This window comes from Cladophialophora bantiana (genome assembly GCF_000835475.1).
Source record: "Cladophialophora bantiana CBS 173.52 unplaced genomic scaffold supercont1.17, whole genome shotgun sequence".
Classification (NCBI taxonomy): domain Eukaryota; kingdom Fungi; phylum Ascomycota; class Eurotiomycetes; order Chaetothyriales; family Herpotrichiellaceae; genus Cladophialophora; species Cladophialophora bantiana.
The window spans coordinates 177,804-196,038 of record NW_015971591.1 but is presented as its reverse complement, the minus strand read 5'-3'; the positions used below and the strand labels follow the sequence as shown (position 1 = coordinate 196,038).

At 51.8% G+C, this 18,235-nt stretch overlaps 5 protein-coding genes across 5 annotated transcripts; 2 read left to right on the top strand and 3 right to left on the bottom strand.

Annotated features, from left to right (window-relative positions):
• Positions 1–317: 317 nt before the first annotated feature.
• Z519_10024 (alpha,alpha-trehalose-phosphate synthase [UDP-forming]) lies at positions 318–2,160 on the bottom strand (the record flags this gene model as incomplete). Its single annotated transcript, XM_016767743.1, has 4 exons — positions 318–594; positions 657–996; positions 1,055–1,798; positions 1,854–2,160. 4 exons carry the CDS (start codon positions 2,158–2,160, stop codon positions 318–320), a joined length of 1,668 nt encoding a protein of 555 aa, XP_016615841.1.
• A 1,815-nt stretch (positions 2,161–3,975) lies between these two features.
• Positions 3,976–6,372, bottom strand: Z519_10023 (uncharacterized protein; the record flags this gene model as incomplete). Its single annotated transcript, XM_016767742.1, has 2 exons — positions 3,976–4,076; positions 4,134–6,372. 2 exons carry the CDS (start codon positions 6,370–6,372, stop codon positions 3,976–3,978), a joined length of 2,340 nt encoding a protein of 779 aa, XP_016615840.1.
• A 3,073-nt stretch (positions 6,373–9,445) lies between these two features.
• Z519_10022 (uncharacterized protein) lies at positions 9,446–10,975 on the top strand (the record flags this gene model as incomplete). Its single annotated transcript, XM_016767741.1, has 3 exons — positions 9,446–9,792; positions 9,885–10,643; positions 10,693–10,975. 3 exons carry the CDS (start codon positions 9,446–9,448, stop codon positions 10,973–10,975), a joined length of 1,389 nt encoding a protein of 462 aa, XP_016615839.1.
• Positions 10,976–14,936: 3,961 nt separating this feature from the next.
• Positions 14,937–16,373, top strand: Z519_10021 (uncharacterized protein; the record flags this gene model as incomplete). The annotated part of the gene is made up of 2 exons (XM_016767740.1): positions 14,937–15,282; positions 15,331–16,373. The coding sequence occupies 2 exons, from the start codon at positions 14,937–14,939 to the stop codon at positions 16,371–16,373; spliced, it is 1,389 nt and encodes a 462-aa protein (XP_016615838.1).
• Positions 16,374–16,462: 89 nt separating this feature from the next.
• Positions 16,463–17,083, bottom strand: Z519_10020 (uncharacterized protein; the record flags this gene model as incomplete). The annotated part of the gene is made up of 3 exons (XM_016767739.1): positions 16,463–16,530; positions 16,590–16,905; positions 16,973–17,083. 3 exons carry the CDS (start codon positions 17,081–17,083, stop codon positions 16,463–16,465), a joined length of 495 nt encoding a protein of 164 aa, XP_016615837.1.
• Between the last annotated feature and the right edge of the window lie 1,152 nt (positions 17,084–18,235).

The following is an 18,235-nucleotide window of genomic DNA, read 5'->3' as shown; positions in this document are numbered from 1 at the left end:
AAGTACAAAATTAACAAGGGACGGTGAAGATGCACCCTTTGGCTCCATCATAAATCCGACGACTAATCTATAGCCGCAAATGCGAGCTCGGTCGGATATGGCCTCTGCAAGCATAAATTCTCGTGATCATGAAATGAGTGCCTATCTATTGTTCCTCGCGCCTTTGCCTGTCTTTCTTTGTTGCTTTGCCCCCTGGACCCGTCTAATAGTAATACTTCATGACTGTAAATTATGCAACAGAAAAGCCCAAGTCAAGGAGTTCCGCCGCGTGACCTCGTGTGGTTTCGGATCAGATTGGTGGCCGATGTCCCTTTGATTTACATTGTCATCGACTTGTTATCCTTCGGAATTTCATCTGCAGCCTCGCCATCGACATTCCTTGATGCTTGCACGCCATCAATTTCAACCTCTGGGCTCGCAGTTGTCACAGGCCGTGAAGGGGGTTGCCTCGTTCCTGAATCGCCATCTCTGGGATCAGAAGGCGGCTGCTGAGAAGGCGATTTTATCAGGGAGGCTCGTCGTAGCTTCAGCTTCTTCTCGCCTTGTGCGGATATTCTAGTCAACTCGGCCACAAAAGATTGTCCCCAGAACGCACTTGCAACGGTCGTTAGACAAGTTTCCAGAGCAAAGTTTCGTGGAGGGGTTACATGACTTACCTGGTATACTTGAAGACATACTTATGCAGCTTGGCATAGTTAATGGCGCGGTGTTCTGGACTCATGGTCACGGCTTCCTGAATGGCACCTGCCAACTCCTCGGTGTTCCAGGGGTTCACCAAGATACTGCCGTTCAAGCTCTGTGCGGCACCGGCAAATTCGGACAGAATAAGAACCCCTTTTCGTTGCTCCTGTGAGGCTATGTACTCAAAGGAAACCAGGTTCATGCCGTCTCGCGTCGAGGAAACGAGACACACGTCTGAAACGGCGTAAAGTGCGATCAACTCATCAAAGTTGACCGATTTGTGCATGAAGTGGATGGGCATGAATTCGATAGTGCCTGGGCTTGTCAGTTAACCAAAGTCTAGAGGAAAGTTGGAAAACGAGGGGGAACTTACCGAATTTGCCGTTTATTCGTCCCACCAATTCGTTGACAACAGCTCGAAGATTCTGATACTCCTCAACGTCTTGCCTGCTGGGCACAGCGACTTGAACCAAGACAACCTTGCCAATCCATTCCGGGTGATCTGTTAGGAAGACCTCGAGAGCATGAAGCTTCTGAGGAACACCTTTGATGTAGTCGAGACGATCTACGCCGACAATCAACTTGACACCCCTGAACTTCTCCTCCAGCACCGCAATCCGCTTTTGAACCTTCTCCTTCTTCAAGCCTTCGGTGAATTTTTCCGGGTCGATGCCGATCGGGAACGCACCAACTGTGACAATCTTGCCTTCAAACTCGACCCCATTGGGTGTTGTTGTGAGATTTAAGATTCGTGAGCAGCTACTGAGGAAATGCCGGGCATAGTCGTAGGTGTGAAAGCCAATCAGATCGCAGTGAAGAACTCCCAACAGGATCTCGTTTCGAACGGGCAGAATTCTGTAGATCTCGCTCGACGGGAAGGGGGTATGTAAAAAGAAGCCGATCTTGACATTGGACTTGGTGGACCCAATCTCTTCGCGAAGCATCTGGGGCAACAGCATCAGGTGATAGTCGTGCACCCAGACAAGATCGCCATCCTCGACTTCACTAGCAATGGCCCGGGCAAAAAGGCGATTGACCTCGGTGTAGGCATTCCAAGCAGACTCGTCGAAGGTGATTTCACCAGGATGGTAATGAAAGAGCGGCCACATAATGGAATCTATAGCTGTCAGCTTGAACTGCAAATTGCAATTGAGGATACTAGAGACTCGTACTTGAAAAGCCATTGTAATGTCTATCGGCCAATTCGTCGTCCACGAAAACGGGGATAGCATTAAATTCGTCTTTGAGGCGCTTGACCACATCACCGACCTCTTCTTGAGGGACCTCCAGGCCTGGCCAGCCATACCATTGAAAGGTGGTACTCTTTGCCAGGCCACTGAGACCCGTGACGAGGCCTCCGGACGACATGGAGTAGTCATATTTCCCTTCGGGGGAACGCTTGATGGTGATTGGAAGACGGTTCGAGACTAAGAGAAGTCGTGATTCCACCTTGGGAGGGCTGTCGGTTGCGGATGGCATGTTTGCCGTGGGATAAATCAAGTGTCTGTTAGAGTCCAGGACGGTATCCTATCGAGAGCTGACTCAGACCAATCCTGGGAGATGGTCAGATGGCAAGGGGTGGGCGGAAGGGATGGATACAGCGTCAAAACAAAGAGGCTGCTGGTGAAGGATAGGTGAGGGCGGGGTCGATGGTGGCAGCAGCGAATCCACGCACCTTGCAGTGAACCTTGAGATTTTCCAGACTGTAGTCGGTGGTGGGGAGATGGTGGCGGTGATGGTGGCGGTGATGTGTAGAAAAGGAGCGATGAAGAAGGAAACGATCTGAACTTTGACAAGTCGATGGATTGATTCACTGCATTTGCTGTCGAGGGGTGAATTCCTGCCCAATGCTTTTCGGGAAGCCAGTCAAAATGCAGTCGCGATGCAGGTGCAGACAGATGAATCGAGGAAGGCGTGATCCGTATCAGCTAGTCCGCGGTGATTTGGCTGCTCATTGCGTTTTCTTCAACTTCCACGAGGACGAGACTTGGGGTTTAGTGGTGAGTTGTGTATAGATCGTAATAGTTTCTGGTTTATTCCCTGGGTGGGAGGGTTCAAATGCAAGGTCGTCGAGGGGCGCAATGCAAACTTTGAAGTCGTCAAGGAGTTACGGTAGTTGTGCAAGGCGAACAGGGGTGACACAGAAGTGAGAGTTGCGAGCATGTGCGAGGACACGTTCGGCTTAATTGAGGCCCATCTTCGGGAAAACCAGATGTTGGGTAAATGTAGATGGCGATGGTGATGGCGATGTTTCTGGTACTTTCCTTGTTCTCAGTTTCCAAGGCCGTCGGATTTCTTGGTGCCATTAAAATAACGAGAGACCGTTCCGGCTGCGATACTACTACATACAGGCTTGATACGTCAGGCCAGCTTCGGATCAAGGTTCCGGCGGGCAAGTTAGACCCAGCTAGACCCAGCACCAACAAACACTTGGGTGCATAGAATCTTCCAATGCCTTGCCTACAACTACTCAATACGGAATGCTTCCCAGCCCCTTGGTGCGCGAATAGCGGCCGCCAACACTCTATTGGACCTCCTTGTTAGATCGCCCATCCATTCCTAGACTGGGCTATCATAGCTATTGTAAAAAACACCTTTACTACTGGAGAAGCAAAAGAGCCACAAGTGAAAAACACTCGTATAAGTACCGAGCACTAGATACTTTTCTACCCAAACTGTCCAGAGGAAAAGAGCTCCCTCTTGCATCGTCTCGGTTGACGAATGGATGATACCCATTTGTCACCTCATGTTCGACATTCCCATACATCTCATATCTCTCAACAAACATGACCATGCTAGTGATAATTGCCGACAGTTTGCCGTGAGGACCCCTCTCTCTTTTTTTTCGTTGCGGTCTATGTAAATTGCTTGAACGGTGCATTCCCGCCCAATAGCCTCGCCAAGTATGATAATTGGTCAAGACGGTGCAGGACATCGCTTTGGAACGCTCATTGCATGCACAACGCCGTCCTTGTTCATGCTTCCAAATGAAATCCCACCGCCTCTCCCCGCGGCCGTGTTTCCTCAACCCAGTCCTCCTTCCAAAAGACCAACGTTTTCGATACAAAAATATATATCGGGGGGCAAAAAAAGAAAGAAAAAATAGATCGAGGCTAGATTCATGCTAGTGAGTGAGTTCGTCGTCATAACGCCGTGGTCGTTCATCAATCGTCCATCCGGTTCGCGTGGAAAAATATCAAGAAGCATCGCATGGTATCGTGGGAGACGTCAAATATCTCGTGAGATCTGCAACGACAGGACTTTCTCATCATAAGCCGTAAATACATCATAGATCTAATTCGCTCGAATCACAAGTTTGGCAAGGAACTTGTTCGACAACGAATCAAAGTCTTTACGGTCGAACCGCGCGTTCGGTCGACCTCGTAAGTAGTTTTCTGCACACCGAGTCAGTTCTACGCACCAATAAAAAAGTCAAGGGGGCATCAACTCACCATATCTCGTAACATGTTCGCGGACTTCGCTCATGGTGTTGCACACATCCATGTTGGATGCCAAGAGTGCATGGTGCTTGGAGGTGTCCCATTCAAGGAACGACGGGAGCTTTTGAGAGATGGCCTGGAAAAGGCCAACCACGACACCGACGGGGGTAGTTTCCATGTCGTTGCAGAACTTCTCCACGGCCGCGTTGTCGGGTACACGGTAGTGGCAGTCAAACTGCATGCACTCCCACACCGCCAGCAATACTGATGCGAGGATGAAGATGGTGGGCCAGTTTTTGAGCTTGTCCCCACTGTACACGCTCGAGTACAGACTAGACAATTCTTCCAGAACATCCTTGTGCAATTCACGCCACATGTCGGCCATGGCACACTTGATCTGGAAGTTGATCATGACCGGAGCCATCGTCTTGCCGAAGAATTTAGAAGTCTGTTCCTCGATCTTGCCGACAAAAGACTCTTCACTGGGTACACCCTCGACCATGGTAATATGCAGGGTCAGGTTGTAGGCCAGCATCAGCTTCAACGCCTTCTTGATGATTTTCGATCCGGTCTTGAAGTAGAAGCGGAACGCCGTCTTGAGCATTTGTGAGAGGAAGGGTGTTCCCTCAAAGTAGTCGTCCACAAACTTCTCAAATGTGCCGGTCCCGTCAATGTGTCGGTCGAGGTAATCACTCAGCATGGTTGTCGAGATGCCTTCCATGCCAGCCGAGAGTTTAGCCGTCGATACTTCGTAGCCGTCAGGCGCAAATGAGTTGGCCTCGATCCAGTCCATCTTCAAACATGTCTCATCCCTGACGTAGACTTCTCGAGCGGTCACCGGGAGCATATGGCCGTAGCCGTGAGTGATGAACAGCGTCTTCTCCGTGTCGGAGAAACCCTTGATGTTACCCACAGAGAAGCCGAGCGAAATGTGTCTCTCGTAGTCGAACTTCCAATCCTTCAAAAAGTAGCCAATCTCCTTGATGTCGATGCGAGTGCAAGGGACTTGCCACAGGCGGGCGTGCGATGGTTGGCATCCAGCACAAGGTTCTCCTTTGTCGCATGTCTTCTTCAAGAACTTGCATCTCAAACAGGCCCTCAACTTCCGAATCTCACTAGCTTGTTTTCGTTGCTCAGGTCGGAGCGGTCCCTTTCTTCGTCCGACCCTCTTCTCCCCTTCGGCCTTTCCACCGGGTGATGACTTCTTCATGACCTTGTCGGTCGACTTGGCCGCTATCGGACTTTTTCTGGAAGGCTTGCGGCCAGGGGAGCTGGCGGAGCCTTGGGAACCGGGGGATCGTATCGACGGTGCGGATGACTTGGCCGAGGGGATGGGGATGGGACGCACGAGCGCCGAGGGGTTGACGCTCATAGGCGGAGCTGAACCGTGGTCTATTGACAGGCGATGAGTATGTCCTGTGTATTCAAAGTCGCTGTCTGACAAAGTGGTCGGGGAGTAGACTGCTTGGGAAGCACCCATGTCGAGATTAGACATGAATGTGCCATGACTTTGCTGCTCAAGGTCTGAATATGACGATTCGGACAAAGTTCTATTGTGCACGGTTTGATTGGGATCAACGAAAAATTGTCGTTCGTACTCAAAGGAGCTTCGAGGCTCAACCATTGTCCATCCGTGTTCGTCACAAGAGCTGGGTTGCGAGAGGACTTCGAGGTGAGACCCGGTTGGAGAGCTCGTCATGTGCTGATATGGTGAAACGGCAAGCCCGACATCCGTCGTGGTATAGCTGATCAACTCGCTCTGGAGTTCGGCCCAATTCTGTGGCATGCCTTCAATGCCCGACTCGAGCGGTAGGTAAGAGGCTTCAAGCGACAAGCCGGGTGCCAAAGGAGCCTGCGACACGGGCATCATGGTCATCTGGGAATGATGTAAAGGAATGCCGTGGAACTGGGCATCATAATGCAAATCGTACTGTTGTTGCTGGTTTGCATAGTCGAGACTGGACTGCTGTGCCTGGGTTTGTTGATGGTGCTGGTGCTGCGGGTGTTGGTGCTGATGTTGCTGTTGCTGCTGGAACCTCCAAGTATCCATCATGGGATGTTCTGCCATCGTGGTCTGGCGCAGGCCATGACTGTTGGTCTGGATGGGAGAAATGTTCCTCCTGGGGTCTGGTCGAGTAGCAGCTACTTGGTCGATTGGTATAGGCCAGGCATGGTCTCGGAAGAAGGAGGCACCTCTTGAATCGAGATCGTAGGCAAGGTCTTCACTGGTCAGGGCGACGCTGCCCGCCATGTTTGGGAAGATGTGTCAGACGGTCAGCCTCGTGGGATAAGATATGCGGGATCTGGAGGACAAGGCGTATCGAGGACAGACTGGTTGATTCTCTTTCTCTCTCACGGGCCTTGTGAAGCAAGAGCAGAATGAGCTGTGTCGAGAAAAAGGCAAGGAGGAAGGAAACTGAAGACAAGAGTTACAGAGAGTGACCGCTCAAGACGAGGTCGACTTGGGAGGCGGGCGTCAGGTGTGAGGGCGAGAGAGAGGAGGAAGAGGCGGTGAGCAGTGCATGCAGGGTTTTGCGGATCGTCGAATTGGGCGGGGAGCACACAGCAGAGAGTGGAAGGAGAGGAGCAGAGTGGCAGCTGGCGTTGTGGGTGTTGGTGGGTGGTGGCTCGGTGGACTGCGCTTGACTGCGCTTTGTGCGATGCCAGTGGTTCGTAGGATGATGGATCAGTTGGGCCAGTGATCAGTACCGAGTGGTCAGTGGTCAGAACCCCAAAGCGAGCCAAAGGTCCCAAAGATCGCAAAGGCGGCCTGCAGGATGAAAGCCCCCAATGCTGAACAGCAACCAAGCGATAAGTGTCGTCCGACTTGCCGATGCCGAGTGACTGGCTGATCTGGATGAAATCAGCTCACAGCCCCATTCTTTGTGGCCTAACGGAGTTCGGCGAGAGGATCGGGGCCAGCACTGGGTTCGTCCGTGGGCCAACTAGGAGTGAGTGTGATGTTGATGGTATTTGGAGTGAGAGAGGAAGGTGTATGAGTTCTGGCTGTCAGTTAGTCAGTCAGGCTGTCTTAGGAGAGAGGGCGCGTGGGTAGTGAGCGATTGAGTGAGGCAGAGGTGAGGTGATAGAAACACCCAAGGACTCCGTCCCTACTCTCAGGTACGTACGAGGTACTCGGTACGAAGGTACCTTTTGTTGAGTTCTCCCAAACCGAGAAAATAAGAGGAGGCGAGAACGGTAGCAGTTAGCTGGCTGGTTAGGTGGGTTTCCGGCGGTCCTTGCACCACTGGTCTTCACTTGGCTGTCGCTGATTTGTACAAGGACCAGTACTTGGGTACCGGATTAGCAGTAGCGCCGACGCCCGTCTTCTTCCGTGGATCTCCCAGGAGTAGGTATTTCGTGTTGAAGAGTAGATAGCAGATATTAGCACAGAGAAGAGCAAAAGACAGAATGCAGGAGTCAGGAGACGGGAAAGAGAAAGGCAAAGGGAAAGGCTTCTCTGTTTACTGGAAAGAGGTGTGAGGAATTAATTATCACCATTCTGAACCCATATCCAACATGCTGGGACCTTTGGTGGCTGCGCCCTGTTTGCCATCCACCATCTCGCAAGAAACTCACTCAACCACTGACACGGCACAGCAACACGAGAAGGATGCTTTAACGCAATTCATCTGAGATTCTTGATGTCTAGCCCGCGCCTTGTCACCCTTTCTCACAAATTTTTTTTATTGTTGTATTTGCCGCTCATTACAATGTCCCTCGCTAGTTTTTCACGTCCCTGCCTCTAAACGCAACGCTTTAGTGGCGCTCGACAACTGTGCGAGATCCCTACTTAGGGAGGGTCAAGCGCCTGGAACGCGCAGAGCCGGTCTCTTGCGCACTGCTGCAAACGGCAAAACCGGTCTTACGGCAACCAGCACGAGCACCCGCAGTCGGTGGCAGTCCACCATAGAAATGTCGCAATGGCCCAGTCAAGCTCACCACTAACGCAAGTAATCGTGGAACGGTGCTGACCACTAGTCCTGCAATGGCAAGTCTTTTCGTCCCAAGCCATCATCTCTTGCAGTGTGAACCTTTCGCCTGTGAGGGAACGAGATCTGTGCTGCGCCTCGCGGTCCTTTGTTAATGAGCTTGTTATTATTCATCTCTGCACCCATGTGTTATTTCACCATCCAGCCTTGCCGTCGACCTTGCTGCATTTGCAGTTCATGTATCCCCCTGGTACACGGGAACTCCAGATAACAGCATGTCAAGGGCCGCAAGCTGAACAATGTGAGAGGGTGTTCCGGTAATTCCCCCCTTCGAAGAGCGGTGTAGACTTCTGAGACCGCCTGCGCCTAGCCACCAGGCTATTGCTGCTGCTAGACAGCAACGCGACTTCCAGCTGGCGATCCCAAACAGCACGAGTTTCCCAGACATGTCAAGTTCCATTCAAGGGCAATGTTGGTGACAGACCGACGTTTCAGGTCTCGAGACATGGAGGGTATCGCTGCCTCAACCCAGCGCGGCACTATGATGGTGACGGTGTACCCACACAATGACTTGCGGGAGCATTGTCGGACCGTATCCGCGAGACCTAACCAGTCACCGGCCGTGTCTGCAGCACCCGTGTGCTCTTCCACTGATTGAGCTCCAGGTCAGTGGCTCTCCAAGACTTGGCCAAGCTGGCATACCCCTGCTATATTGCTTCACATACTTCCAGAGCGAAAGGAGGATGATTTACAGCATTATCCGCTGCTGTGGCTCCGAATCGAGGAATGTTCTTTAACGAGGGATAAAGTAGGTGCCTCAATGTTGGGGCCAGTGGATCTATAAATCAAAAATATACCATATATCTACCTCCCTAGGTAGGTACTATTTCACACGCACACGTACACATATTTGCTCAAATGCGGGCAAGCGCTAAGCACGGTCCCCTCGTAGCCTACTAAGTATGTAGGCAATACTTGGTAGGTCAGGCAAGTACAACTGCTTTTGACTTGGCCTTGACCCTTTGTTGACAATTACCCCGCAATCAAAGCGTACGATAACATCTCCATCTCCATCTCCGTGTCAAGGTGAGATAAAACGACATGAATGAGCCTCCAATGAGGACAAGATCTTTGCCGTTAAGTATTATCTGTGGCCAACGACTCGTCTCGACTCCAGTTCAGCTGTTCAAGACATCAGCCCACTGCGCCGGTTACGGTGACCTGCTCCACATTGCAACAAACGTTCAGGGAATTTGAGAACAATATCAAGATCCAGCGTGGCGCCATATCTCTGGCCTGGTATGTGTGCTGAAGGAAAAATCTCAACCTCCCACCTCTCCAGAGACGAGCCATTCTACTTTCCACAGCTTTGAACCTGCCTCACACGGTACAATGGCCACCATGGACAATGCCAACTATCAAATACCCCCGTACTTCCGGCAACCGCCGCCATTGCTAGACACGTTGGAGACGGAAACATCCACCGTCCAAAACGAGACCGTCAATGAGTGCTTACCACTCCTCAATGGCATCAACGATCCCAGCCGAGGTCCGTTCGATTTCAATGAGTTTGGATTGCCTTGCTTAGAAAGAGAGGCGCATATTGGATTCCTAAAACAGAGCTTGGATGAATATCCCGCGCCTTTTGTCGGCATCGATGCCAGTCGTCCTTGGATGGTCTACTGGGCGTTGGTGGGTCTTTATATGCTCGGGGAAGACGTCTCCGTATTTCGTGCAAGGTAACAAAACTGCTGCATTTGCTCCCTGACTCTTCTCTAACCTTTCATGCTGTGCCTGTGTGACAATTAGGTGGGGCTGATCATGCTAACAGGGTCGTGAAAACATTTTATTCCATGCAAAACCCCAACGGTGGCATCGGGGGTGGCTTCGGACAAGATGCTCATCAGGCTGGAACATATGCAGCGCTGCTGAGTCTTGCCTTGGTCGGCGGCGAAGAGGCTTACTCACTTGTGGATCGCGAAAAGATGTGGCATTGGCTTGGCCGGCTCAAGCAAGCAGATGGAGGCTTTCAGATATGCGAAGGAGGCGAGGAAGACACTCGAGGAGCTCTCTGTGCCTTGATTGCCATTTCACTCCTTAACCTTCCCCTTTCGCTTCCACCCGATTCTCCAGCTAGGGATGCGGGTATCGAGACTTTCAAGGATGGTCTTGGAGAATACCTCTCGCGTTGCCAGACCTACGAAGGCGGGGTTGCAGCGTCACCAGGAGGCGAAGCGCACGGGTCCTACGCCTTTTGTGCACTCGCTTGTCTGTGCCTATATGGTCCGCCGCACGAAGCAATCCCCAAGTTTTTGGACGTCGACGCCCTGATCTGGTGGCTTTCCTCCCGGCAATATGCTCCAGAAGGTGGGTTTGCTGGCCGGACAAATAAACTGGTTGATGGTTGCTACAGCCATTGGCTGGGAGGTTGTTGGCCTTTGGCGCAAGCGGCGGTGAGCGGTCCTCGAGATTCAGCTGGTGACAAGACAAGGAACGTGAGCGAGAATTTGTACAGCAGTGAAGGTCTGGCAAGATATATTCTGTGCTGCTGCCAGGCAAAGGGTGGTGGACTTAGGGACAAACCATCAAAGTTAGTCACCCCAGAGTGGGCCTCGAGATATACTGATTGAACTTCACAGGAGGCCGGACTCGTACCACACTTGCTACAACCTCTCTGGACTTAGTATCGTCGAACATTCCCACTCGTACGGAACCTCGGACGGCGACGACTCATTTGGTTCGGCCTTTACCTGGCAATCCTCGAAAGCGGAAATCCCTAGTGAGTGTGGTGCTGGTAAAACCTTCGGAACAGGTGCTGGTGTTAGGGAGGTTCATCCAGTCTTTGTCATTCCCCACGAAGCCGCAATGGCCATGCGCGAGTGGTCGTTGGCGCGCCCCCTTGACGTGCAAGGCGCAGAATAACGCAATCCAACAGTGCTGAAGTCAATGCACAGGGTACCAAGGGGGAACCCTGGAAATACACACTCTCTCTGCATTATTGCCTGCCATACCTGCACCCGATATCCCGTTGTTATTAAACTCTAGTATGACCTGGGGGCGCCACATGCGGCGAAGCCATGGAAGCAAGCAGCTCAGTCTCAAAACTCGAATCATTCTTTTGAATTCTGACTCTCTCCTTCGTCTTCCTACTTCTACTGCTTCGCGGTTCTCGATTCATTAGTCGACGGAATCTGTGGCATTTCCACTCCAGTCGCGAGACCTTTTGTCAACTATTTGACCATGAACTCATCATCATTGTTGGATGCTTAGCATCGTCACTACCACCCAATGCAGGCCCACCCGCGCTGGACAGGCTTTAGTGAGGGGATAGCTCCGGTTCATGCAGTCAACAACCAGGGTAGGTCAGCTACGTTTGCTGTTGCAGGACCTGCCTTGCCTGCAGATTCGAACGAAGCTTCTCCCGGCATGTTGGGAACTCTGATGCTGTTCTACTCAGGTCCTTTCACATAGATGTGCCTGGACCGTCTGGACCACCCTTCAGCCGCATCAAGGTCTCTCTGATCGTCTGTCATCGAAACATTTAAGAACTCATCGTCTTATATTCAGGTTGTCGCTCGCTTAAATCAGGAAGTTAAAGGCTGGTACGTCTCAATTGCCCAGATGGTCCGGGAAGACGGTCATGAGACATCATGTCGAGCTCTGGTGCGAGTTTGCCCGACAACTTGTCTGCTCTGCTCTGGCTATCTGGGAACCTGCATTATTACTGACAACGCATTCATGCAGAGGAGCTCTGTGAGTCGAGTGCGACCCATGATCCACAGCAGCACACACTTTCGTCGACTTGCCTAACCATGTTCGCCATCGAGTTGAAACGGGACGCAAGTGTGAATGGCATAAGAGCGAGGTGGTGGCAAGATGCACAGTTTTCGATCAGGTTGATCTAATTGCGCACATCAGAGTTTTGACTTTTCAGCATAGGAAGATTTTCCGCTTGGGTTGCAACCTTCCCTTGGCGCCTAACCTGCCTATCAAAGATATTGCTACGAAATATGTACTCGGCTTCTTTGAGCGTTTCGTTAACGGTTTTCTGGTGGCTTTTAGTACCGCGGGCAGACGACCCAACCGAAATTAAGGCCCGGCATCGTCAGAGCACCATTCCCCACCTGCCAGCTGTCTCTGCATAACGCTGATTGCGTCAATGGAAGATCTCTAGTGAAGGCCCAGAAGAAAGATCTACTCCCCGGATCCAAGTCGGCTCGCAAAAGCTGTTCTTCTGCAAGCCTCACCGGTCACGCATGTAAGCGGAGAAGCAAGTCAGAGCCGAAAGGCCATGACAAGCCACGAGCACCTCTGGTATATGGGCCACTTTTTCATTCGACGGTGTGCGCGGGGAATCGTCAAGGCAGCTTGTCGCCAATCAAGCCCTGTATCTGGATCTGCAGGAGCCCCAGACAAGAGGAATCATGCTAAGAATGGCCCCGACATCAAGGTTCCGTTAACTGGCTGCAGAGCATGCCAACACATCAACACATTACGATGGCAGAAGAGCATGAAAATGTTATCCTCCCCAAGATGGACCAATACCCAGCCGCTCACTCGAGGCCGTTTGGCCACTGTGGAATCTCTTTGCATGCCCCACGCAATGCCGCTGTTTTCGCGCTTGCTTTGCTGTCAGTGCAGGGTTCTCCTGTTATCCAAGCATGAAATATGCGGGAATGCCACCATGGTTCACCTGTAAAAGGCCCAGCAATGTCGATGCCATCAGTTTTTGCTGCTACCTGACAACCTTTGCCCTACGAAATCCCGCCGTACCTCAAGCCAGGCGACATCTTTGCGAGAGGTGACACTGGTTGATAAGTTCTTGTTCGTTGTCAACCGTCTGACTCGTTTGGTGGTTTTTTCCTTCTTGTTCAACAATTGGATGCACGGTATATCGGGCTTCCAAGTACCCAAAGGAACCCCAAATTGAAGCAGACATGCTACACACCGTCTACCTGGCCAGTATGTCTCATTCAACGCCTCGTTCTTCCAGTTTGGTTTCGATACCTGGCTTGCACACTTGTTCCTGGGTTGAGTGCCTCATCATGTTGACCTGTTGAGATTCACTCCACGCTCTCTTGGTCGCTCAGGGGTCGGCCAGCCTTGCAGATGTGTCCCAATACACGACCATTGGAAACTCTCCTGGATTCCTTTTCGATTGTGGACTTCTTGACGCTCATCTTTGCTCGACGCTTGCCCATTCTCTTCTGGTCTCAGACACTGACGGCTCTTCCTCAGGTCTATGTCAGCGCCGGCGATGGCCCGAGCCTGCTTACCAAATATCCTATAGTCCCTCTGGGTATCGCTGCGTTGTCAGGGTGAACAACCGCGAATACCAAACTCCTACGTATCATTCTTCGGAGAGTTCGGCCAAAGAGAATGCTGCATTGATCGCCTTCAACATTTGCCGAAACTTCTCTGCCAACGATGGCATGTACCCGACTGGATTTGCCCACGGGGGTGTAATACAGGGCAATCCAGTGCCTGTTGGCTCCGGTCGTCACAGCCGTAGGAGCGGAACGGACACGACTCGAATGGAGTGTCGCTATGGCGACTCTGACAGCGCTGGAAGCCGAAGTGGAGGAAGCAGCCCTGATTGGAGCGAGTCTCGCCTCTCGAGCCCGTTGCGCACGCCTCCATCTCGTCGAGCGGTCTATTCCTCGGACGCCGGCCAATATAGCAGACGAGCCATGCCACGGTACTAGGCATCTGGCGACGACCCTGAAAAGTTCACCATGCCCTGTCTCTCGGATAATGTCCTCAATCAGCTCGTTTCAGATGCTGTGTACGACCCTTACGACTCACGAGACCATGACGTTTGGCGGAGGAGCTCAATCGTCCATTATTATTATTATTTTTTTTTCTACCTCATGATTCATGATGATGACACGACTTCGCATTTTCTGTGACGGTTGGCCGTGGTTAGATAAAGAGTTTAGCAGGCAACTGTGTGGTTCTCTGAGCCTTGTTTTTTGAAGCATAGCGGCTTGAAGAGTTGGGTGGAGTGCTTCTCGAGAACAACATCCTCCCCTTGATCCAAGTTGTTTAGCTCGGAAGGATGTGTGAATGCTCTTGATGCTAGATCTTAGAATAGCAAATCATTTATTTACTTCTTTCTTCACGAAGGTCCAAAACGTGGGAACTCGACAGGGGGATTCCTGGGTGTCCCTGTTGGGGCTAAGTAGCCCGCTCTTTCGTCTGATCTCGGTAGAGTCGCCGAGGAGTTCTTGCTAGCGAACAGGACAGGACGGAATGTTGAGGATCGGCGGAAAGGGAAGGAAGACAAGGAAAAGACGAGGGTGAAAGGATGGGAAAGGAGAAAGCCAGCCACCAGCGGGCCTCCAAGCGACCAAGTGAGCGAGGGAGCAAGCATCCGGTGACTTGTTGCTACCGCTGGGCAGGTCAAAGAAGCTTAGCTCAGAACTTGGCGCTTGAAATCTAGTTCACAAGGATTGATGAATTGTTTAGCGAGTTAGGTATTACCTACTCCTCGTTGGTACTCTGAGCTTTGTTGGTGTACCAAGCTGTCGGGAGGTATTCGGGCCAGTAGGCTGCCCAGGGCTGCCCAAGCCACTGGGCAGCCTCCCAGGCGGGCGCTGAGGTGCCTCACGGTTGATTGCCAATTGGGCCACAACTGTTCCGGCTGTGGCTGACGCCTGCGTTGGAAGCTTCACGAGTCATGACGTCGCCTTGCTTTTTTGCCCTGTTGATCATCATGCTGCAATCCTTGGAATCTCGAAGCTGCATTTGTTCTTGTTTCTAGCTCACGAACGAACTGCACCCGTCTTGCTCAATACCAAATCACCGGAGTGCACACCAGCAGTCCGCCGATATGGTGGTTTTGCTTCGGTGACCTTTGTAGCCGTTGAGAGAGGCGTCAACAATGCGGGTCGTATTGACTCTTCGGCGACTCGGGTTGGTTAAACCATTGACCCATGCCCATCTCGCGCCCAATATTCGACCCGCTGCTTTTTGTCGACCTCAATACCTCACGCCCACGAGACTACCACCCCTGGACCCGGCCGCTTTCACTTCATATTGCTGCAGAAGCATTTCTCACGAACAGAAGGCAAAGGATCTCAATCAACAGGGGGTCGATGATGCTCTTTCAGAATTCGATAGTGTTCTGACGGACAATGGAGAAAAGCAACAGCGGACACCATGGCATCGTCAAGGAGCGGAAGAGCCTCCTGTGCGACGACAACGCTCTGCGGGGGCCATGACTAAAGGTACGTAGTTCTTTGCGGTCGGTCGCAAGAGCTCTAACGAGACTGTAGGGAAGCTGCTCACCACCCCTTCGAGACTGCTCAAACTTGTTCTGCCCTTGACTACGTCCGATCACAATGACGACAGGAAAAATATTGCTCCCCTTGCTCTCCTTGTACACCCACAACAACCACTATCTTACCTCGAAAGGTTGATCCAAGCCGAACTACCTAGCGTTGAAACTGAAACGGGAGACAAACGGTTACCGGTGATATCCTTTCGCGCGATGGAGGCTGAAGGCGATGAGATCATGCCCAAGAACCAGACGCCAGAAGAGGAAGAACGGGATCAACAGAAGAGCGCTCTCGGAGAGGGTGGTGTCCAAAGCTACAGCGGAGCTGGCAGAGAAGGGACGGGTGAAGACTCGGGCGAGTTCGTCAGATGGAGTGCCTCCACCGAGATTGGTGATTTCATCAGGGACGCGGCCAGAGCAAAAGAATTTGAAGTCGAAATTGAAGGCAATCCGAGGACAATCAAAGTCGCCGTGCCGTCCTTCAACGACAGAACTTTCTATCTTCGACAAAGGCTTCGCAGGATCTCGAAGAAGATTGCCGATTTGGCTGCTATCAAGCACGAATGCGATGTGGCCGCTCACAAAAGTGGACAGAGGATCGCCCTCGGCGGATGCGGGGTGTTGATTGGATACTGGTACGTGGTATACCGTTTGACGTTCGAAACAGATCTCGGATGGGATGTCATGGAGCCCGTGACCTATCTCGTCGGAATGGGATCAATTATCGGCGGTTATATGTGGTTTTTGTACCACAATCGCGAGGTGTCGTATCGTTCGGCGATGAACCTCACCATCAGTCGTCGGCAGAGCCGTTTGTACGAGCTCAAGGGCTTCGACCCGCAGAAGTGGGAAACTCTGACCGAGGAGGCAAATGCTCTCAGAAGGGAAATCAAGGCGGTGGCTTCTGAGTATGATGTGGAATGGGACGAAAGAAAGGACGAGCACGACGAAGCTGTTGTCAAGGCATTGAGAGAAGAACGCCAAAACGGGGGCAAGAGCAAGTCGAAGAAGAACAAGGACGATGGAGACGACGAAGATTAAAACGCCATTAATATCTGCCCAACAGCCTGCCATGGAACCAAACTAAGAGTCGTACAGAATTACAAGAGTCTTCCCGCCGATCCATCCCTTCAGCGACTCACATATTTGTCCCGGGCAGGATCGAATATTTGTGAATCGTTGGAACTCGAGCTCTGGCCTGTATCATCACAAACGACTCAGCGTCCAGTCCGTCAAGAGAAGGAGGACCGTCCTTACCTCCGCTACTACCTCCTTCACCAGCTCGACGGTTGCGGTTGTTGCGAATATCCCGAGACCGAAAGACGCTGTACAAAAGCCACAATGTCACCCAATTGGGAGCGTGCTCGCCCGTGGTCGCGCCTTGATCGAAAAGCGTTCGTTGAATGGTGCCAGGCTTTGCTTGTTGCCAGGTGTCAATGATTGCTTGCCGCCGGCGGTCGAGGCGTATATGATGCCAAAAGAAGGGAGGCGTTGTAGATGTGTCGTTTCGTTTCTCGTCTATCAGACTCGATCGATCCGAGTTCAGTTTGCTATACACGGCAATTGCCTCGTCCTGTCGCCTGATCAGCTGTTGACGCTTTTCTAGCATGGGATGTTTCCCCCGTCCAACTCTAACATACTCTCATAGCCCGATAATACCCTTCGTGGCGAGGATCGGTGGTGCTTAAGCCCAGAGCCCTCATGAAGTCATCCTTGGGAGCTCTCGGTCCTACCGGCTGTCTCTGAGGCATTCTGACGATGAAGCGAAAGAGGTGATAAAAGAGCCCGAAAAATATGTGCAAGACGATGGATGGTACGAGGCCGTGAGTATAGCGAGCGTCACAGGATTGACAGCGTGAAGTTGCTTGGGCGCATCATATATATTGCCACTGAGCTCCAAGGTCTAGGCGCCAGAGGAGAGCAAACAGCGGCTTGATCCCCACCTGCCGTTCAATTCAGCAAGACGATAAAAACCCGGGCTTTTCAGTTGGGCATCTGGCCAAGATGGTTTTCAAATTCGGACCTTCCGGCGCGTCAGGAAAAGGTTGATGGATTCGTCCCGCGACGGCTTCATCAAGCCTGAAGTCAAATGTGCTCGTGCATTACACACAGCAAAGAGGTTAGCCAGTTTGACATGTATGCGTGTTACCGCCTTGAGCAAGGGCTCCTCGTGGCTGGTTATTGTGTGGAACTCTAGCAACGCCAAACCGGACGATGTCCGTCATGCCGCATATTTCCCCATGCGTCGCCTTGTTGCATGGGGTCTGAGTGTTCCAGGCCCGTTGGGAATCCCAATTGTCCCATGTGCATGTACCAAAATTTCAATTCAAAGAGGCGCGAGCAACATGATAGGGCCATTATACCGGGCTTACTGAAACAGGCAACTTGAAACGCCGGCCTGCAGCAAACGCAAAGGCACAAGTCTATACTGTTTCATGCGCTGGCTACGCCCGAGAACGTTGGGTACGTGGATTGCTGGTCGCTATACTTCCGGTGTCAGCCAGGGTCCCAAGCGTCGCCCGGTAAGTGACAGTCATTTGCGAATGGTTGGTTCGACCTCTTTCAAGGCCAATATGACAGCTGCCGTGTCACGGACGCTCACCCACAAGACATCAACAAACCTTGAATCAAGGTTTGCCTTTACATTTCCCCAGACTGTTTTGGCATTGGGCAGAATAGCGCAGATCCAGGATGCAGATGTTTGCTACCTCGGAGGCTAAATTAAGACATGCATGAGGCAACAAACAAATACGACACCGATGCTTCTGGACCCTTCAGACAGTAGCGATTAAACACATGACGGTTGACGACAGCTCTTCAGCTCGATTGCCTCACTGGTAGTTTTCACGGCTGTCAAAAATGATATCAAGGCCGCCATGGACGTCGTCTGGTCATCTCCCCTC